The 22,236-nt window shown below is 37.2% G+C and overlaps 1 protein-coding gene across 1 annotated transcript in view; it reads right to left on the bottom strand.

Moving 5' to 3' along the window:
* Positions 1–22,236, bottom strand: part of LOC115224093 (syntaxin-binding protein 5) — a 370,435-nt gene that overhangs the window by 8,016 nt on the left and 340,183 nt on the right. Inside the window, exons 24-30 of the mRNA XM_036513088.1 lie at positions 19,638–19,757; positions 18,995–19,126; positions 11,860–11,960; positions 8,415–8,505; positions 5,979–6,087; positions 4,492–4,587; positions 2,643–2,767 (exon numbers count right to left, since the gene is read on the bottom strand). Of these exons, the coding sequence (XP_036368981.1) occupies positions 2,643–2,767; positions 4,492–4,587; positions 5,979–6,087; positions 8,415–8,505; positions 11,860–11,960; positions 18,995–19,126; positions 19,638–19,757 (774 nt within the window). The remainder of the gene's footprint in view (positions 1–2,642; positions 2,768–4,491; positions 4,588–5,978; positions 6,088–8,414; positions 8,506–11,859; positions 11,961–18,994; positions 19,127–19,637; positions 19,758–22,236) is intronic.

Here is a 22,236-nt window from a genome sequence, read left to right as displayed (position 1 = left end):
TTTGCTCACATTAGTTCTCTTGATAACAGTTAATTTTTATCTCAGCACAACCTCAACATTAATTTAACCATTAACTGTATAACATTTAATTAAACTAGCCACATCCAGCCAAATATTCTGTTTTATGCTCAAGCTGTCGAGATCTAGCCTCTTACACCTACCCTACAATGTAATTCTGAAAATATACAATTACAACATCAAAATCTCAAAGCCATGAGAAAAAGTATAATTAATTTGACACAATGGGAATAAATAAATATTAAATTTAACAGAATAATCTGAATGCTAAAGGGTTAAACACACACACACACTCACTTGACTGACTTTTCTTCATATGTTAACCATATATTTATTTGCAAACATTGAAATAGCAATGCAAATAATTACATTGGCAAGAAAACATGAAAATATCTCTGTACATTGTCCATAACATTTCGGCAACATCCATTATCTAAATGACTTATCGATGAACATGTCCACACTTTTATGTTTAAACTTCTATGGTTGCAAATAAATATATAGAATTTTCCATGTTTGTATTCTATATTTAACCTGTACTCTTAAACCATTCGAGCTTTGGTGTTGGAGAAGACTTTTACGGATTCCATGGACAGCGAGGCTCACCAATGGAGAAGTTCTTAAGCAGATCAGGCCGAAAATGTCGCTAGAAGCTAGGATCACCAAGCATAGATTGGCATATTTCGGTCATGTTATGCAGAGAAAATCCCTGGAGAAGGACATCATGCTTGGAATGGTCAGTGGCAAGAGAGGAAGAGGCCGACCAAGAACCCGCTGGCTTGACACCATCAAGAGTGATACTGGAATGGACATAGCCAATCTAAAAGAAGCAGCCCAGGATAGAACTGACTGGAGGACACTGATCCAACGGGTAACTGAGAGTCGACTTCGACTGAGCGGATACATAGATAGACTCTTAAACCACATGCTGTAGAACTACTTTACATTTATAACACCAGCAAGAGCCACTAAAGATCTATTTTCCCATTTTCCCTGATGCTAAAAAGAAAAAATTAAGGAAAATTATATACAGCAAATTTTTGTTGTTACATGTATGAATGAACCCTATATATATATACTTTATATTCCTGTTTTTGCTACTTGGATTCAGTCCAGATCCATAATAATAATAATAAGGACACTCACAGAGTACAAACCTCTGTCAAGGCAACACCAATGTCATGTCAACGATTAGCTGGAGATGATTTTTAAAATGAGAATATCTGAAATAAACTTGATTACTCTCAGAAATGAGAATACTAAAAATGAACCTGACTGCTCTTAAAAATTAAGTGAAAAAACAGGAAAAATAATCCAGAATCGTTGTCTGGTACCAGATTGATTCCAAAATCTAATCAGTTTGTGCCAATCATGAGGCCAAACATCTCCAAAAGTTTCATTCAAATCCATCTTGTCCATGGACAAACAAATACAACTGAAAACAATACCTCCATCTTTGCTAAGGCAGAGGTAATAATCCCTTCTAATATAGTTACAAGGCCTGAAATTTTGGGTGAGGGGGGGTTTAGTCGATTACATCGATCCCATTGTTTCACTGGTACTTTAATTATTGACCCTGAAAGGATGAAAGGCAAAGTCGACCCTGATGGCATTATTTGAGCTCAGAACATAAAGTCGGACGAAACACTGCTAAATATTTTGCCTGGCATGCCGATAGTTCTGCCAGCTCACCACCTTCTATAATAATAATAATAATAATAATGATGATGATGATAATGAAAATAATAACTTATTTTGAAGACAAGTATCGAATTTTTGTTGTTATATTCAGGGCCACCTTAGCAGTATTATAAGCCCTGGGCAAATCACTGCACTGGGTCAAATAAAATTTATTTATTGATAGCAAGCAACATACATAGAGCAGAATTGGGCACTGAAGTAAATGCCCTGTGAGCTCACACCTTAATGTAGCTTTGGTTAAACTTATGAATGAACCCTATAAAATCCCTATGCATGCTTTATTTTCTTGTTTCTGCCACTCAACTGCATTCCAGCTCCATCATCATCATCATCATCATCATCATAATAATAATAATGGTTTCAAATTTTGGCACAAGGCCAGCAGTTTCAGGCAAGGGGTTAAGTCGATTACCTCGACTCCAATACACAACTGGTACTTATTTCATTGAACCAGAAATGATGGAAAGTGAATTCAACCTCAGCAGAATTTGAACTCAGAACACAGAGATGGACAAAATGCTACTAAGCATTTTGCCTGGCATGCAAATGATTCTGTAGACTCACTGCCTTAATAATGATAATCCTTTCTATAATAATAATAATAATAATAATAATAATAATAAATCTTTTCTACTAAAGGCACAAGGCCTGAAATTTGGGGAGAGGGGACCAGTCAATTACATGGACCCCAGTGTTTATCTGGTACTCATTTTATTGGCCTCAAAAGAATGAAAGGTAAAGTTGATCTTGGCAGAATTTGAACTCAGAACGTGGAGACGGATGAAATGTAACTAGGCATTTTGCCCGGCATGCTAATGCTTCTGCCATCTCACTGCCTTCATAATAATGACGATGATGATAATGATGATATGATGATGATGATGATGGATTTATTTTGAAGAAGAGTGTAGTGAACTACTTACATAATTCTTCTCTGTCAACAGTAACACTACCACCACCAAACAGATTTTTGAAAAATCCTTGTTTAGGTGCTTCTGGAGTTTCACATGGCAGGAAAAGATCACCAAGCATTTCATTAAGATTTTGTCTGAAAGAATGAAAGAAACACAAACTGAACTGATTAATTCATTGATATCAATTTTTAACTATCAACAGCTGCAAATAACCCTTTAACCCTTTCGTTACCAACCTGGCTGAAACCGGCTCTGGATCTGAGTACAAATATCTTGTTTTTATAAGTTTTGAATTAAAATTTTCCACCAAACCTTAGTCACAATTTATGTTTCTAACACTAGCTGAATGATAAATAAGTTATTTTACTAAATTCTTTGTTATATTTAAAGTAATTGAAAGAAATACAGAGCATCTCAAAATAAATACAGTAACGAAAGGGTTAACATTTAAACTGGTCATATTTGGCCCTTATATACTTTACCTGTTATATGCTCAAATGGACCTGATCTGGTTTCACACACTACCCTATGATGTCATTCAAAAAAATAAGCAAACTCACCACTGAAATCTTGAAGCTATGAGAGAATGCGAATAAATAAGCATTACATTTGCCAAAGTAATTTGAATGCTAAAGGATTAAAAATACTAAAGTTTTGTAGTTGTCATTACAATAGACACAGTTAAGGGACATAACTGCTTGACCCTGTCTGTTCTGAGTAACAGAATATTCTCTTATCTCACCCACAGCTGAATTGTTTGGTAGTGGAAATAATGCTATCAAGAACTCAAACTTTATAACAGCCATTGCATTGCGTCCTGGTTCTCATATACAAGGGGAGTAACTCAGCATACTTCACTGTCAGACTGAACAAAAAGCGACTCCACCAACTTTATGCAAGCAAAGAAAGATGGATTGCATTTAATGTTTCATTAATATCTTTATTGTCACAGTCACATTGACACAAAGAGTTTTAAGTACAGCAGCTAATTATTTGAAATGTTAATTTTTTTAATCAGACAAAACTTTAAGTAGAGTTAAATGTCTTTGTCCAGGGAGCTCTTTTTTTAGGGAAAGCAGTGAAATGTATACAAATGGTTTCACAGTTTGGTCAGTTCATCTCACAACAAACATTTTTATGATTAGTTTAGAAGCCAATTTTCCAGAGAAGATTATAGTCATATGAATTAACTCCAATTTATTCCAAAGTTTCTCCAAGAAGGATGACAAAAGTGAAATCTTACAGAAAAGATTCAAATACGGTAGTTGAAGCTAGACATTTTCTAAAAAATTTTTACTGACCATATTCCAGTTGACAGTACTCAATTCACAGAGTTTCACACATTACTAACCATGTTTCTATACATAATACATCGATGAAAATTATTCAGATTTGTGTGGTAGTTTGGTAACAACTAACAATCACAAAAAAAGTACAAATATTTAAAAACTTCCTTTGGCAATGATTTCAAAATTTTAGTGCTTACATTTCAAAAGTTTACCGACATTGAAGTCAAAATTTAAAATCTTCTAACAACAGTGTCACAATTATATAATTTCCACTGATTGTTCATAAAAAAATAGACCCTTTGGTAGAATTTAATCATTAACCCTTTAGTATTTAAACCAGCCATATCCGGCCAAAATAGCTAATCTGTTTTATGTTCAAACTGACCAGATCCAGGCCCTCACACCTACCCTACAATGTTATTCTACATTATGGTAATTACACCATCAAGATCTTGAAGATATGAGATAATGCATGATTAATTCAAATCAATGGGAATCAATAGGCATTATGTTTGATTGAATAATCTGAACACTAAAGGGTTAAAGGAGAATAGTTTGAATTGACTTACCTCATTTCAGCAGAATAAGTAACTTTTTGAAGTTCTGTAGGCGTACAAAGATACATAGCATGGCCATTGTTGCTGAAGCAGAAAGTTCGTGCAACTCTGTGGGAATATAGAAAAGAAAAAAGAAAAAGAAAGAGAAACAGCAATGTAGTTATTTCATATTAAAAATGAAAGAATTCTTCTTTGGTGTGAAGTTAATGGAAAGTAAGTAAAGTAGGCAGGAGAGAATGCAGGTATTTTATTTAGTCATGTTGACCCTGGTGAGATTTGAACTCAGAATACAGAAATCCAGAACAAATACTTCCTATACCATAGTCTAATAACCCTTCCAATTTAACACTGCTTGTATATTGTGTGTGGATGGAAGCACTCCGTCGGTTACGACGATGAGGGTTCCGGTTGATCCGATCAACGGAACAGCCTGCTTGTGAAATTAATGTGTAAGTGGCTGAGCACTCCACAGACACATGTACCCTTAACGTAGTTCTCGGGGATATTCAGCGTGACACAGAGAGTGACAAGGCCGGCCCTTTGAAATACAGGTACAACAGAAACAGGAAGTAAGAGTGAGAGAAAGTTGTGGTGAAAGAGTACAGCAGGGATCACCACCATCCCTGCCAGAGCCTCGTGGAGCTTTTAGGTGTTTTCGCTCAATAAACACTCACAATGCCCAGTCTGGGAATCGAAACCGCAATCCTACGACCGCGAGTCCGCTGCCCTAACCACTGGGCCATTGCGCCTCCACTATATTGTGTGTGAGGTTCATAGGAGATGTTATCTCTAGATGAATACCACAGTAAATTGCCTTTAAACAATGTGTATACATCAAGTATAATACATAAATGATTATTTAAATTTAATACTGCTCCTATTGCATATAATGGATTTCTATTCAGTGGGACAGCTATTTGCAATATCAGTGAAAGTTTATTCCCTATTTCCTATATATTGGAGGTGATGAATCCCACTTATGTATGTGACTGTCTGTGAGTATATGACGCTGACAAGGCCCAACAAAGCTGAAATGCATTTGGTATTCTTGCTAGTTGCTGCTGAGATTATTTTCATCCCCCTCTGGTATATTTTGTATTTTTAAACTTGGCATGTCCATAAGAGATATTATTTGTACAGTATTAATGTATTTACATGAAATATGGTACATAAATAGCTATAAAATTTTTATTTTGTTATAATTTTCCTCTGATATATTTGTGAATATACAGCTGTGATGTGTCAGCAGAAAGAATGAAAGTTGTACAGAATGGATGAATGAATGATGTACAGAATGGAAGAATGAAAGATGTACAGAATGGATGAATGAATGATATACAGGATGGATGAATGAGACATATACAGAATAAAAATTGTACAGAATGGATGGATAAATTATGTACAGAATGGAATAATGAAACATATACAGAATGAATGAATTAAACAGAAAGAGAAAGGAAGAATGAAAGATGTACAAAATGGAAGAACTCAGAACTTACCTTATCTCAGTGAGAGGCTGGAATGGTGCGTCCATTAAAGGTTTCAGACTGGGTAAACTGAAGGTTACGATGCGACCATTTGCAACATAACATGCAAGACAGACACTATCTGTAAGAGGCAGAAGTTATAATAATAATAATAATAATAATAATAATAATAATAATAATCATAGGCGCAGGAGTGGCTGTGTGGTAAGTAGCTTGCTTACCAACCACATGGATCCGGGTTCAGTCCCACTGCATGGCACCTTGGGCAAGTGTCTTCTACTATAGCCTAGGGCCAACCAAAGCCTTGTGAGAGGATTTGGTAGACGGAAACTGAAAGAAGCCCGTCGTATATATGTATATATATATATGTGTGTGTGTCTGTGTTTGTCCCCCTAGCATTGCTTGACAACCGATGCTGGTGTGTTTATGTCCCCATCACTTAGCGGTTCGGCAAAAGGGACGATAGAATAAGTACTGGGCTTACAAAGAATAAGTCCCGGGGTCGAGTTGCTCGACTAAAGGTGGTGCTCCAGCATGGCCGCAGTCAACTGACTGAAACAAGTAAAAGAGTAAAGAGTAAGAGTATAATAATCATAATAATAATAATCCTTTCTACTAAAGGCACAAGGCCTGAAATTTTGGGGAGTGGGGCTAGTTGATTACATTAACCCCAGTGTGTAACTGGTACTTGTTTCATCAACCCTGAAAGGATGAAAGACAAAGTTGACCTCAATGGAATTAGAAATCAGTACATAAAGCCAGAAGAAATATCACAAAGTATTTCATCAAGAATAATAATAATAATTATTATTAGTAGTAGTAGTAGTGGTAAAAAACACTTATTAAAAAATATTTAGTTTTAAGATTTGTATATGGAATGAAAGATTTCTATGAAAATCTTTAGTTTCTGCTATAAATTTGAAATTGTAAAATGATGAAACAGAACTTTTAAAAATTGAATAGAAAAAAAAAACTAATTAAAAATCCCTGATAAACTAAAAGTGGGATGGTTGCACTATTTAGGGCAGAATTTTATGGAGAGAAAAAGGGAGTTCACTTGGCAAGTGAATTCAAAATTTAAAATTCAATTTAAAAAATAAACATCTGAAAGCTTATCCTATTTCATTTAAATTAATGGTTTTTCTAATTAAATTTTGAATATGATTAAAATTTGAAGATGAAGTTGTTTTGATAAAATCTAAAAAAAATTTTTCCCTCAAGTTTGCTTGGTGATACAATCATTCCAGTTTTATCACATAGCCCTTTTAACCCTTTAACCATTTAAATTGGTCATATCCAGTATTCTATCTTATGTTCAAACCAGCATGATCAGACCTCTTACACTTACCCTATAATGCCATTCTAGAAATAAACACTTGCATCATTGAAATCTTGAAGCTATGAGATAATGCATGATTAATTCAAAACAGTTAATAAGTGAGCCTTACATTTGGCAGAGTAACCTGAATGTAGAAACCAAATATATCCACTTAAAATTTTATTGATGTTAAATATGGAAATTAGTTTTACATACCAATCTCTCATTTATTAAGGTACTAGCAGTATCACCCGGTGTTGCTTGGGTTTGTTTCGACCCTTTAGAATTGGAATTTTTGAAAAGTAAAACATTTTGCATTATGCACCTTGTTATTCTCTTCAAGTGAACATTTTTCCAGTTGAAATACACCGAAAAATGGTGACACAGCAGTCAAAGAGCGTAAAAAATAGGGATTTTCATAGAAAAAAAGCACCTTTTTGATGTAAATAATTTTTGGTGTTAACATGGTCCGATTTGAATTTTTTCTTCTATGGAATGAAGAGCAAGCCTTCTTCTATCATACTCTAGTGCTGCAGGGTCTTGGAGGAGATAGTGTTAGTTGAAGGCTACCAAACCTGCCACACACAGACAACTTCAGCTTTATTTTATATATATATATATATATATATATATATATGTGTGTGTATATATATAATTTTGTGCAATTTTTGTGCACATAATTTGTGCAGTTTAAGGAGTATCTTTTACTTGGAGAGTGACCATGCTGGGGCACAACCTCAGAGAGTTTTAATTGAACAATTTGACCTCAGTAGTTGATTTTTTTTTTTTGAGTTTGGTACTTATTCTATAAGTCACTCCATAGAAGCTTCTCAAGGGAGCCAAAAGCCTTTGTAGCAGACTGTATTTGCCTCTCAGCAGGCTTATTTTTAGTTTCCCTATATTAAAATCCAGTTTCAAGGCTTTGATCAGCCCATGGTAGAAGACACTTGTCTAAGATACCGTGCAGTAAGACTGAATCCAAGATGACATAGCTGGAAAGCAAGATTCTTATCCACATAGCCATGCCTGCACCTAATCAATTTTGCAACAATTCCAAAGCTGACATCCATCCCCTCCTCTCCCCTCACATTGTTACACACTCCACAAAAGACTGGAACATATAAACTTACCTTTGATTGACACAATCTCTGATTTAACAACAAAAGAAGTTTCTGTGATCTTCACCTTATATGCACACGTCTGAGAAGGTAAGGACATAACCTGGAAACAAACAAAGGAGCAGAAATGTCAGTATCTTGCTTGTATGGAGAGAAAGAACAGCGGACATTTAAGATGTATATCAACAAGAGACAATGAAGAGATATGAGGACACCAACAACAGGTACAGCTTAGTGGTTATGATATTTATTTCACAACCACAAGGAACTGGATTTGATTCTACTGTGTAGCATCTTGCGTTAGTGCATTTACCATAGATTCAGGACGACCCAAGTGCTGTAAGCAATTCTGGGAAAAATGGAGATAGTGTAGAAGCCCAGTGGATGGTTTGTACCTGTAATTCAGAGGTACAGCTTTGTCAAGCACTGGTTGCAGTGTGTGACAAGGTTGTGTGACAAAGTGTCATAGTGATTCTACCTGAGAACTGCATTAAGGCTACCTGTTTATGGGATATTCAACCACAAATATGCTAATTCAAGGAGTTGGCAGACCATCTGGGTGGTCTTACATTGAAACTGATACAGCTAGAGTTCATCATATATTTAAAAATAGAGTAAAGATCCCTTTTGGTCATGAATGATAATGGGATTGCACCTAGAAAGTTCCCCTCCAAGGCACACGTCTGGGCAAGGTTGTTTATGGAAGACCAACAGTTGCCCATGCATACCAGCCTTCCTTCTCCATGCCAATGGTGTTATCCAAGGGAAAAACAAAGGCCAAAACAGCTTGGTACCAATGATGTTGCAACTCACTTTTGCAGCTGAGTGAACTGGAGTAACGTGAAATAAAGTGACTTGCTCAAGAACTCAACACACTGTCCTGTCTGGGAAACAAACTCACAATTTCATAATAACAAATAAAGAAGAAATGCACAATTGACAGGTGACAAACTGGCAGAGTTGTTAGAGCACCAGACATCTTTCAAGAAGAAAATCATTTATAGTAAGTACATTAGATTTAGGTTCTTTTTACTTAAACTATCTCTCTTTACTCTTTCTCTTTTACTCTTTTACTCGTTTCAGTCATTTGACTGCGGCCATGCTGGAGCACCGCCTTTAGTCGAGCAAATCGGCCCCGGGACTTATTCTTTGTAAGCCCAGTACTTATTCTATCGGTTTCTTTTTGCCGAACCGCTAAGTGACGGCGACGTAAACACACCAGCATCGGTTGTCAAGCGATGTTGGGGGGGGGGGACAAACACAGACACACACATATATATATATATATGCATATATATGACAGGCTTCTTTCAGTTTCCGTCTACCAAATCCACTCACAAGGCTTTGGTCGACCCGAGGCTATAGTAGAAGACACTTGTCCAAGATACCACGCAGTGAGACTGAACCCGGAACCATTTGGCTGGTAAGCAAGCTACTTACCACACAGACACTCCTTGATTTAGTATTGGATAATTAGTCTACATTATTACTCTAAAAGGACCATAGGGATGGTTTCCCAGTTTCTCTGATGTTTTATATTCCTCCCTGGATGGGACACCAGTCTGTTGCAGGATTACGCATTTTTACTAGCAGAGTGGACTGGAGTAGAGTGAAATAAGGCGTTTTGCTCAAGAACACAACGCATTGCCCAATCCAGGAATTGAAACCACAGCCTTACGATAATGAGTCCAACACCCTAACCACTAAACCATACGCCTCTACAACTTGGTGTTGGATACTTTCCTTTATTGTTTGTCCAACTTATATACTGCTTCTTTAGCCATGCATGCATCCATTGCCTTCCAATACAGTATGGGTTAGACAGTTTGTTAGGGGTCAGTGGATGGCATTGTGCCCTAGTGTCTCAGTTTCAGCAGGTTTTCTATGGTTGGAAACCCATTCTAATACCTATTTCTTTACTACCCACAAGGGGCTAAACACAGAGGGGACAAACAAGGACAGACATAGGTATTAAGTTGATTACATCGACCCCAGTGCGTAACTGGTACTTAATTTATCGACCCCGAAAGGATGAAAGGGGAAGTTGACCTTGGCGGAATTTGAACTCAGAACATAACGACAGACGAAATACAGCTACGCATTTCGCCCAGCGTGCTAACGTTTCTGCCAGCTCGCCACCCATTCTAATACCATTCACTTTACAGAGTATACTGTGTGTTTTAATTTGTAGTACAAATTTTCTTCTGAAGGTAAGACTAAAGAACTGTCAAGGCACAAAAGGGAACAGAACAGAGTGATGACTTTAAAATAATGATATTGGAAAATTTTCCAAGGGTACCTTCTGCATGAGAAAAATATAGCTAAGTGCAGATGACCATACTTCAGATAAACCAGTGCATTTAAGAACATGAAAATGACAAAGGACTCTCTTGAACACTGAAGAGAGAGATATATTATCAAATATGTATGGAAAATCCAGGAAGGGCATGTTCTACACTTTGGCATTAGAGAAAATTTTAATGCATGAACTGGTAGAGAGTCAGCTTCCAAATATATTACCGTTGAAATCATGAGCAAAAGCATTTTATTGTACCAGTCTGATATTTAGAGGTCCTCAATTGCTCAAATGCCTACCTAAATAAATCAGAAATATAAAAGGGACCACCATAGAAGCAATAAAAAATACATTGGATAGACTCCTAACAACAATAGTGGACCAGCCCACCATTCAAAGATACGCTCAAGGAAGATCAGCTGTTACAAACTTAATTATAGACCAACTTCCTGCCATAAAGTGGCAACAAACCTGAAAGAAAATAAATTAACCCTTTAGCATTTAAACTGGCCATATCCAGCCAAAAGTGTTCTGCCTGTTTTATGTTCAAACTGACTAGATCTGGTCTCTCACACCAACCCCACAATATCGTTTTAAAAATTAACAGCTACCTCATCAAAATCTCATAGCTACAAGATAATGCATGATTAGTTCAAAACAATGTGGATAAAAAAGGATTAATTTTGGCAGAATAATGCGAACACTAAAAGGTTAAGGCAGTGCTCCAGCATGGCTGCAAACCTACAACTGAAACAAATAAAAGAATATAACTTTGGCAATAGTAACATAAATGATTTTCATTAGAATATGCTAGCTTTATTGTTTTTCTCATCAATGTTTACATCATTGAAAGTTGTGCATGTATTATGGGCTTCCATTTAGTTTCCACAATTTATATATTTCTTAAACACCACAAATGCAATAAACCTGTTACTAATGTGTTAGAAATCTATCATTAACAATGGTGTCTTGTTCACAAATGCACAATATATAAAAAAAAAAGATTTTTTAACCCAATAAACATGCAAACATTCAATAGATAACAGTTTATGTAAATAAATAAAGTTGATGTATATAAAGAAAATAGAAAAAAAAAACTGTAAAATATTCAAAACAAAACAACTACACAGAAGGAGAAGGTGAAATAAAGAAGATACATACTCTTGCTTGTTTTTCTGAACAGATTATTGCAAATTGCCGATCACTAACTTCTAAAACTGTCGTTGGAGACACTTTTTTATAGTTTATCCCGGCATTGGTTTCTGAAATTGCATAAATCAAACATTTAATATCATATATATATATAGGCAAATCAAAAATAAAAATAGAAACAGCAAAAGTCAAAGAGATGTACACAGTGAATGCATTAGATTGATGCTCAGTTTAAGATGGAAAAAAGAGTGGATGTGTAATGTACACACACACACACACACACAAGCGTACCTCAACTTACATCAGAAATTGGTTCCAAGACATGTAACTTGACTCAGAAAATGATAGAGCATGAAAAGTCATATCTTAAAACTTATTAGCTTATAGAGATGTACTTGCATAGCGAGTGATTTGATCTGAGATCGTGTGCTGAAACGAAAACAATTGCAGCGTGGAAGGTGTTTGTAAGCCATTTAAGAAACACACAAAAGCCGTTCGATTCACTTCAACATTTAAGTTTAATTTGTCAAAATATTTTCCTCGCTCTAAGACCGCGACAGCATGGATTTTTGTCAGTGAGCAGGTCATGGTCTTAAAGCGACAAAAATATTTTGACAAATTAAACTTAAATGTTGAAGTGAATCGAACGGCTTTTGTGTGTTTCTTAACCCTTTCGTTACTATATTTCTGACCAAAATACACCCCTCATGAGTTTCAATTAAATTCTAAAATAATCATAAATCTAGGCTTGTTTCATTAAATAACTGTAACTTTTTTACTTATCAACATATTAATGTGATATTTGGAACATAATTAAAGAAAGGGTTCTTAATCAATTCTATTGCATAACTTTTGTCTCAAAGTGACTTTAATTACAGGTAAATCCAGGTAAATTGAGCAAAAGGTAAAAATATAAAAATTTTGTTTAAACATCACCATAGAAAATGAATCATCAGCTAATATTCAAATGGGTATGCAACAAAATTTTGATAAAGAAGAATTGTGCACATCACTATATCATCAGTTGAATTTAATGCACAACAGGTGTACCATAAAGGTGGAATAAACTGAAATATTGGAATCCACCGTAAGTTCGACCGAACTAAGGAAATCGGTCAAAAAATAATATACGGCCCTGGTTATGGTATGGAAGTGATAAATTCCAGACCACATTGTTCCCTAGGCCATGCTGACTAACATTAGTTTCCCTGTATAAAAACTAAATCCACAACAGTACCCAGTATTTGTTTCACAAATTTTCCAATTCGGAATCAATGCTTGATAACATGAAACTCCTATCTATTTTCAAAGTTGAAGAAAAATCGATGCCGAAAAAAATGTGGAAAAAAATCTCCCAAAATTCAGGGAATTAAAATTACACGTCGATCTTTGTACTAAACTGTAGATGAACTGTTTATGAAGCATAATCACGTGTTTTCATGATTGTACTAAAGAGATTTGCTCTGATATTCTCATTTAAATATGAATAGGTAAATTCGGGTGGGTTTGGGCGGTTTGGTCACATTAACCAAAATTTTTTTCGGGCGGCTTTGGGCTGTTTGGTAACGAAAGGGTTAAATGGCTTACAAACACCTTCCACACTGCAATTGTATTAGCTTATATTTTGTTTAATAAATGGTTTCTTCTTTTATGTATCGTAGTCATTTGACCGCAGCCATGCTGGAGCATTGCCTTCAAGGGTTTTAGTCGAACAAATTGACCCCAGTACTTATTTTGTTTTTATGCCTGGTCCTTATTCTACCAGTCTCTTCTGCAGAACTGAGCAGTAGTGGGGGAACAAACATGGTCTAGATTACACACATTAAAATAACTCAAATTATGACACCCTTTCAACGAAATATAAAGCACCAGCGAAAATCAAACCTTGTGATACTGGCTTCCCTTAGTAAATACAAATCAAGTTTAGACAAGGATGACTTTCTTAAATCTTTTGCATTGCATTGCTGTAGATAGCAGCTGTATTAAATAAATGTAACTTGATTTTATTATTTCGTGTAGTGAATTTTCTTGAAAGATGTAACCAAATTTTATAAACAGTACAGGTTTTAGAGTTCTATTCAGTACCCCCAGCTATCAAGATAGCCCTCACTAGTTGCAATTGGCTTGCTGTGTGCCTAGGTCTAGATTACACACACATTAAAATAAAATTATGTGTAAACCAATTTTTGATTCTTGACACATTTTGGTGATAAAAATATTAACATTTCCAATTTATTTGAAATAATTCTAGTTTTTAAAGGAGTTGTACTTGCAGCAGGAAATGCCAAATAAATCCTTTGTTGCATTATTTTTAAACATGTTATACTTTGTTTGAAATGATGGCACGTTTTTTCTATTTTTCACAGATTTCAGAAATGCTTGGTACTTTAAAATTTAAAATTTTCAGTTAAACTGAATAGGCGCAGGAGTGGCTGTGTGGTAAGTAGCTTGTTTACCAACCACATGGTTCTGGGTTCAGTCCCACTGCGTGGCACCTTGGGCAAGTGTCTTCTACTATAGCCTCGGGCCGACCAAAGCCTTGTGAGTGGATTTGGTAGACGGAAACTGAAAGAAGCCCGTCGTATATATGTATATATATATGTGCATGTGTGCGTGTATGTTTGTGTTTGTTCCCCTAGCATTACTTGACAACTGATGCTGGTGTGTTTATGTCCCCGTCACGTAGCGGTTCGGCAAAAGAGACCGATAGAATAAGTACTGGGCTTACAATGAATAAGTCCCGGGGTTGAGTTGCTTGTTTAAAGGCGGTGCTCCAGCATGGCCGCAGTCAAATGACTGAAACAAGTAAAAGAGTAAAGAGTCATAACATAAAGGATGAATGTCTTTTGCCAAAGAAGAATTATCTTTCTGCTACAATCTTGACAATTTGTTTAAATGAAGGATCTTCCTTAATTACATTATCTATGATATAAGGTATCCCTTTTGTAACCATCCTGATTCTGTTTCTTATCATATCTTCAGGAAAGTTAGTATGGTTGATTTTGATAAATCTTTGGAAGTTTTGTAATTGTATGGCACTGTCAATGAGAATTACTTTGATTTCTCACATTGACATAAAACTACAAATTTTAGAGGTGGATATAGTCAGTTATACTAATTTTAGTATGGCTCAGTGGTTACAACACCAGGTTCACAATCACGAGGTAGTGAGTTTGATTCCTGGACCAGGCTGTGTGTTGTGTTCTTGAGCAAGACACTTTATCACACATTGCTCCAGTTCACTCATTTGTAGAAATGAGTTGCGATGTCACTGGTGCTCAGCTGTATTGGCCTTTGCCTTTCCCTTGGACAACATTGGTGACGTGGAGAGGGCAGGCTGGTATGCATGAGTGACTACTAGTCTTCCATAAACAACCTTGCCTGGAGGGTAACTTTCTAGGTGCAATCCCATAGTCATTTGTACCGAAGGGGGGTCTTCACTCCTACATTGCCTTTTTATTAATTTTATCAACTGCAGGAGAATGTAAGGCAAGATAACTTTGCTGTGACATGAAATCAGAAGTTAAGCATGCGTAATACCATCTATTTTTAGCTAGGCTATGAGGCTGTAATGTGCCTCAATCTACTGGTGCACAGCCTATCGGCCAGAGGCAAGCATGAGTACAGGTATAATCATGAGATATTTTGTGAACATAATAAATGACCTAATTGGTACCTCATCAAAAAAGATGCAACTTGAAACAACATAAGTTGAGATATACCTGTCTATATTTACATACAAATACACACATTATATACACACACACACACACACACACATGCATGTGTATATATACTTTCTACTGCAACAGAAATCTATTTACTGTGGTTTCTCTCTCTTTCTCCCCCACCATCAATCTTGCTTCTTAGCTAGATTCATTCCTCTTCACTCTGTCTCTGAACATCTGATAAGCTAGACATGCTTTTATGTCTACAAAACTGCAAGCAATGTGGGGCTTCTACAATAAATGTCAACTGCTTTTATCATTCACATGTACACCCACCTGTATGTGTATGGCTGTATGTACGTCTGTGTACATGTATATATATATATATATAAATACACATACACACATATATCAGTGTGTGTGTGTGTGTGTATATATATATATATATGTGGAGACACGTGGCTTAGTGGTTAGGGTGTCAGCATCATAATCGTAAGATTGTGGTTTCAATTCCTGGACTGGGCAACACGTGTTCTTGAGCAAAACACTTCATTTCACGTTGCTCCAGTCCACTCACCAACACTACACCTGATTTTCTCCCCTCCATACACATGCAAGCATGTATCTGACTCATACACTGTTCACTTCCCAGACATTTGTACATTACTGCATATGCTTTATACGCACTTTTGACAAGTTGTGATGCACCTGAGCACTGTATACAATAATTTCATTATTATTATTATCATCATCATCATCATCAGAATCTAAAATTTGCAATACAAGCTGTAAGCAATTTATGTCTTTATGTCGTGACGTGAACAACACTGGAAGTGTTTGGGTGCATTGAACTTTGCAGTAAAAAAATTGCTTGAAAAAGTTATTTAAAGCAAATTTATGTCTTTATAGTCGTGACGTGAACAACACTGGAAGTGTTTGGGTGCATTGAACTTTGTAGTAAAAAAATTGCTTGAAAAAGCTATTTAAAGCAACAAAACATATACAAAGCTAAAAATAATAGCATGTAAATACTGAGTTGAATATAACCCTTTTGGATAGTAAAAAAAACCAAGGGCTACTTTTGGCTTTGGATACTATTTATTTATCTGTAGCTTAATGAGATGGCAAGTTGGCAGAATTGTTAGCACACCAGGCAAAATGCTTAGAGGCATTTCATCTGTCTTTACATTCTGAGTTCACATTCTGCTGCAGTTGACTTTGCCTTTCATCGTTTTGGGGTTGATAAAGTAAGTACCAGTTGAATTTTGGGGTCAGTAAAGTAATTACCAGTTGAATGCTGAGGCTGACAAGGTAAGTACCAGTTGAATGTTGGGGAGTCAATAAAATAAGTACTAGTCGAACACTGGGGTTGATAAAACAAGTACCAGTTGAATGCTGGGATTGACTTACCCCTCCCCTAAAATTGCTGGTCTTGTGCCAAAATTTGAAGCCAATATTTATAGCCTTATGTGTGCTTCAAGATCCACTGTTACAAAAAGGAATTATTTCACATTCTTTCAAAGTTTACAAATTCTTATGACATCAACAAAATTCAAAGCAATATCTAAAACACTACTATCTATATGCAGACATTTGTAAATGGCCTAACTCTGCAATCATCATCATCATCATCATCGTTTAACGTCCGCTTTCCATGCTAGCATGGGTTGGATGATTTTGACTGAGGGCTGGCGAACCAGATGGCTGCACCAGGCTCCAATCTTGATCTGGCATAGTTTCTACAGCTGGATGCCATTCCTAACGCCAACCACTCCGAGAGTGTAGTGGGTGCTTTTTACGTGCCACCGGCATAGGAGCCAGTTAGGCAGTACTGGCAACGACCTTGCTTGAATCTTTTTACACATGCCACCGGCACAGGTACCAGTAAGGCGACGTTGGTAACGATCACGCTCAAATGGTGCCCTTTTATGTGCCACCGGCATGGAAGCCAGTTGGCTGCTCTGGCAACGATCACGCTCGGATGGTGATCTTGGTACCCTACTAGCATGAGCACAAGTGCCAGTAAGGCGACGCTGGTAATGATCACACTCGAATGGTGCCCTTTTATGTGCCACTGGCACGGAAGCCGGTTAGCTGATCTGTCAACGATCACACTCGTATGGTGCTCTTAGCACCCCACTAGCACGATGCCAGTCATCGAATTTGATTTTGATTTCACTTGCCTCAACAGTTCTTCGCAAGCAGAGTTTAGTGACCAAAGAAGGAAACGGTACGCATAAGCGGGCTAGTTACGCTCCTGGCAATGATGACCTATATTTATTTAGATAGGCCGGTTATTTCTAGTTTCACCGGACTTTAATATGGAGTTTTCCAGCTGCAGCTACATCAATGAGGAATTTAGCTGAGCATCTTTCCTGGTAAACCACAAATATGACCTAAGTGCCATTAGACATAGAAAGTTTGTTGAGGTAAGCTTTAGCTGTAAGATTGAGAAGGTTGAAGAATTATGAGGAATCATAGGGATGACAATTCAACTGAGCAGAAACAATTTTGGTCATGAAATTAAAAAGATAATGATTACATAGCATAGATTATATTATGCAAATTTGGTTTGAATCATCATCATCATCATGAACATTTAAGCATTTAACATGCTGGCATGGGTTGGACAGCTTGACAGAAACTGTCAAGGCCAAGGGCTGCACCAGGTTCCAGAGTGTGTGTTAGTTTGGTTGCCCTTCCTAATGCCAGCCACTTTACAGTGCACTGGGTGATTTTTACCTGGCACCATCACCAGCACTTTTTATGTGGCTTTTTACTTAGCACCAGAACCAGTGCTTTTTATGTGACACCAGTATCAGTGCTTTTCATGTGGCACCAACACCAGTGCTTTTCATGTGGCACCAACACCAGTGCTTTTCATGTGGCACCAACACCAGTGCTTTTCATGTGGCACCAACACCAGTGCTTTTCATGTGGCACCAACACCAGTGCTTTTCATGTGGAACCAACACCAGTGCTTTTCATGTGGAACCAACACCAGGGCTTTTCATGTGGAACCAACACCAGGGCTTTTCATGTGGAACCAACACCAGTGCTTTTCATGTGGAACCAACACCAGTGCTTTTCATGTGGAACCAACACCAGTGCTTTTCATGTGGAACCAACACCAGTGCTTTTCATGTGGAACCAACACCAGTGCTTTTCATGTGGCACCAACACCAGGGCTTTTTACTTAGCAACACCACCACCAGAGCTTTTTATGTGACACCAGCACCAGTGCTTTTCATGTGGCACCAGCACTTTTTACATTGCACCAGCACCAGCACATTTTATGTGGCACCAACACCAGTGCTTTTTACATGGTACCAGCACCTACACCAATGCTTTTTATGCGGCACCTTGGTTTTAGGATCTCAATTCTGTTGTAGTGGTTGGGTCTTCTTGGGTATAGTTTGAAAATTGCAGAAATTCTCACAAATATTTATGAGATATTGGTACCAAGTTATACTTACTTTGTGCTTCTCTTGGATCTATTTTCAACTTTGACTTATCTTCCCATTGAACGGAGGCATCGGGAACTAAAACACCATTGCAATCCAAAAACGACATGGTAAGAATGGCACCTTTTAGCCTGAATATGGTACCTGCAAAAAACCCAGAAACACTCTTTTATTGAAGTTTGCTGTCTTTTAATGTCAATATGTATATGTGTGTGTATATGTCTATATATCTCTGTATGTATATGTATATTTTTTTAACTAAATCTTGTCACATTTTAAAAAATTATTTCTAGTCATATTTTTTACTAAGCCTGAACGATCCTGAAACACGGTGTCCCTAGATGCAGTTCCGGCAGCTGGGGGTGTTTGTCTCCCCTTCGTATATGTATATAAGGACACAGGGAAAAATGTGTCAAAGCCATCAGGAGGAGTTCGATGCTTCCTAGGGCTATACAGCGGTGGTGTACCCCCTACTGTCACGTTCTTGTTAGATTGACAGTATACAACCATTCTATCGCCCCACCACCGTACATGTCTCTATGAGAGATTTAGAAATTCAATATTTCTTGTTATTTTGTTATTTGGTTATACACAGAAAACAGTCATGGAAGTTTTAAAAACAGAGGCTTGAAATAGTTAATAAAAGAAAACTCACCACTTGGGGATACAATGACAGGCTGGAAATTTCTTTGTTCTTGCGAAGGAAGATTAAGTACAATGACTAAGACGGATCCTAAACTGGTGCCGACCCATAAACAAGGACAGGTGTAACTATCTGACAATTGGAAACAAAGAAAAAAACTGCTTATACAAGAGTTATTTTACAGTTTGTTATAAGGCATTGTGAGTATGGGTATGTACACACATACATACACACAAATATAAATACATATATTATTCTTTATTGCCCACAAGGGGCTAAACATAGAGGGGACAAACAAGGACAGACAAAGGGATTAAGTCGATTAGATCGACTCCAGTGTGTAACTGGATGAAAGGCAAAGTTGACCTCAGTGGAATTTGAACTCAGAACATAGCGGCAGACAAAATACCTATTTCTTTACTACCCACAAGGGGCTAAACACAGAGAGGACAAACAAGGACAGACAAACGAATTAAGTCGATTATATCGACCCCAGTGCATAACTGGTACTTATTTAATCGACGGCGAGCTAGCAGAATCGTTAGCACGTCGGGCGAAATGCTTAGCGGTATTTCGTCTGCCGTTACGTTGTGAGTTCAAATTCCGCCGAGGTCGACTTTGCCTTTCATCCTTTCGGGGTCGATAAATTAAGTACCAGTTAAGCACTGGGGTTGATATAATCGACTTAATACCTATGCCTGTCCATGTTTGTCCCCTCTATGTTCAGCCCCTTGTGGGTAATAAAGAAATAGGTACTTATTTAATCGACCCCGAAAGGATGAAAGGCAAAGTCAACCTCGGCGGAATTTGAACTCAGAACGTAACGCAGACGAAATACCGCTAAGCATTTCGTCCGGCATGCTAACAATTCTGCCAGCTCGCTGCCTTACTATACATATATTTGTATGCATATACATACACACACATGCAAATCATCATCATCATTTAACATCTGGTTTTCACGCTGGCATGACTTGGATAGTTTGACAATCTGATAAGCCACAGAGCTGCATTATGCTCCATATCAGATTTGGCGTGATTCCTTCAGCTGGATGCTCTTCCTAATGCCAACTACTTTATAGTGTGTACTTGGTGCATTTTTCATGCCACTAGCATTACACATACGTGTATAGTAAATATTCTGTGTACAGTTAGATGAGTGACTGCTACTGTTGATTTTAGATCTCTACACACAATATCATCATCCAGTATAATGGGTCCGTTCAGTTGTCTTAACAAAGTATGGTGATAGCTCTCTGCTACTAGGGGTCAGCTTTTTGCTTGTGAGTGCAGTGAATAAAAATGAAATGAAAACACTCGTGGGAGAAATTCAAAGGGGAATTCATCAAGAGTTATGTCCTGTGCTTAAAAAGCTTGAGTGCCTTTAGAGTGTGAAGAATAAGTGCCTGGGAAGTTTTCTGTTCATGCCCACATGAAAGAAAATATCATTAACATCATTTCACATCCATTGTCCATGCTGACAAGCTGAGGTGCTGTACAAGACTCCAGTCCAATTTAGCATGGTTTCTACAGCTGGATGCCCTTCCTAACACCAAACACTTTACAAAGTGTGCTGAGTGCTCTTATGTGGTGCGGTATGAGCACTTTTATGCGGCGCTGCAAGGGCACTTTTACATGGCACTGCACAGGTTCTTTATGTGGTGTTGCATGAGTGCTTTTATGCACAGGTACTTTTACATGGTTCCACACAGGTGCTTTTACATGGCACCGCATGGACACTTTTATGTGGCACTTCCATGATTGCTTTACACCATCAGAAGAACCGGTTTTAACACTTCTGCTGCAGCATATGGGTCTGAAGTGTTAAGACCAGTCCTTCTGAATATCTGTAGACTGCACCTTGATAAACATTAGGGCTTCCACCATCAGTACTTGTCACCATCACTGTTTGAGAGTTCAGCACAATGTTTACCACACCTAACTTTACAAATACACATACATATTCACATTTGATTTTAAGACCTGAACTCCCCACCATTTCCTCCTCCCACACCCCCATCTCCTGCATACACATCGATCCTACACAAGCTGCAGCCCCACTTTGCAAGCAGTAACCCCTTCACACTGTGGAGGCACTCTGACTTTTGTGCAAGGGACATAACTTTTAATGAAATCCACCTCAGAAGTCTCCCACGAGTGTTTTCATTTTGTTTTTATTCACAACACACACACAAACCAGATGTGACACTTCCTGATCTCTAATAGTAGAGAGTCATTGTGATACTTTTCATATTAGATCCTCTGATGAATATTGCCTTAGGTCCTCTGATGAATATTGCCTTATGCTCTTCCCTAACTCATGTGCGAAACTCCTTGTAAAATCAGCTGAAATGGAGCTATAATATAGAATAAATATTAATATACTCACTTTATTTGCTTGTTCTTTTTCTGATATATATATATATTGGCTGATGAGTGCTCAGCATTTTAAAACTGTTGTAATACTTACAACATTTAATAAAATGATGTAGTACAAAACGATCGTACTAAATTACCGGAGTCATTCTTGTGGCTTATTTTGAATATATATATATATATATATATATATTATATATATATATATATCGGGTGGCACATAAAAAGCACCCAC

This window comes from Octopus sinensis, linkage group LG24, assembly GCF_006345805.1.
Source record: "Octopus sinensis linkage group LG24, ASM634580v1, whole genome shotgun sequence".
Taxonomy (NCBI): domain Eukaryota; kingdom Metazoa; phylum Mollusca; class Cephalopoda; order Octopoda; family Octopodidae; genus Octopus; species Octopus sinensis.
Note: the sequence above shows the minus strand (reverse complement) of the source record. Positions and strands in the feature narration are given on the sequence as shown.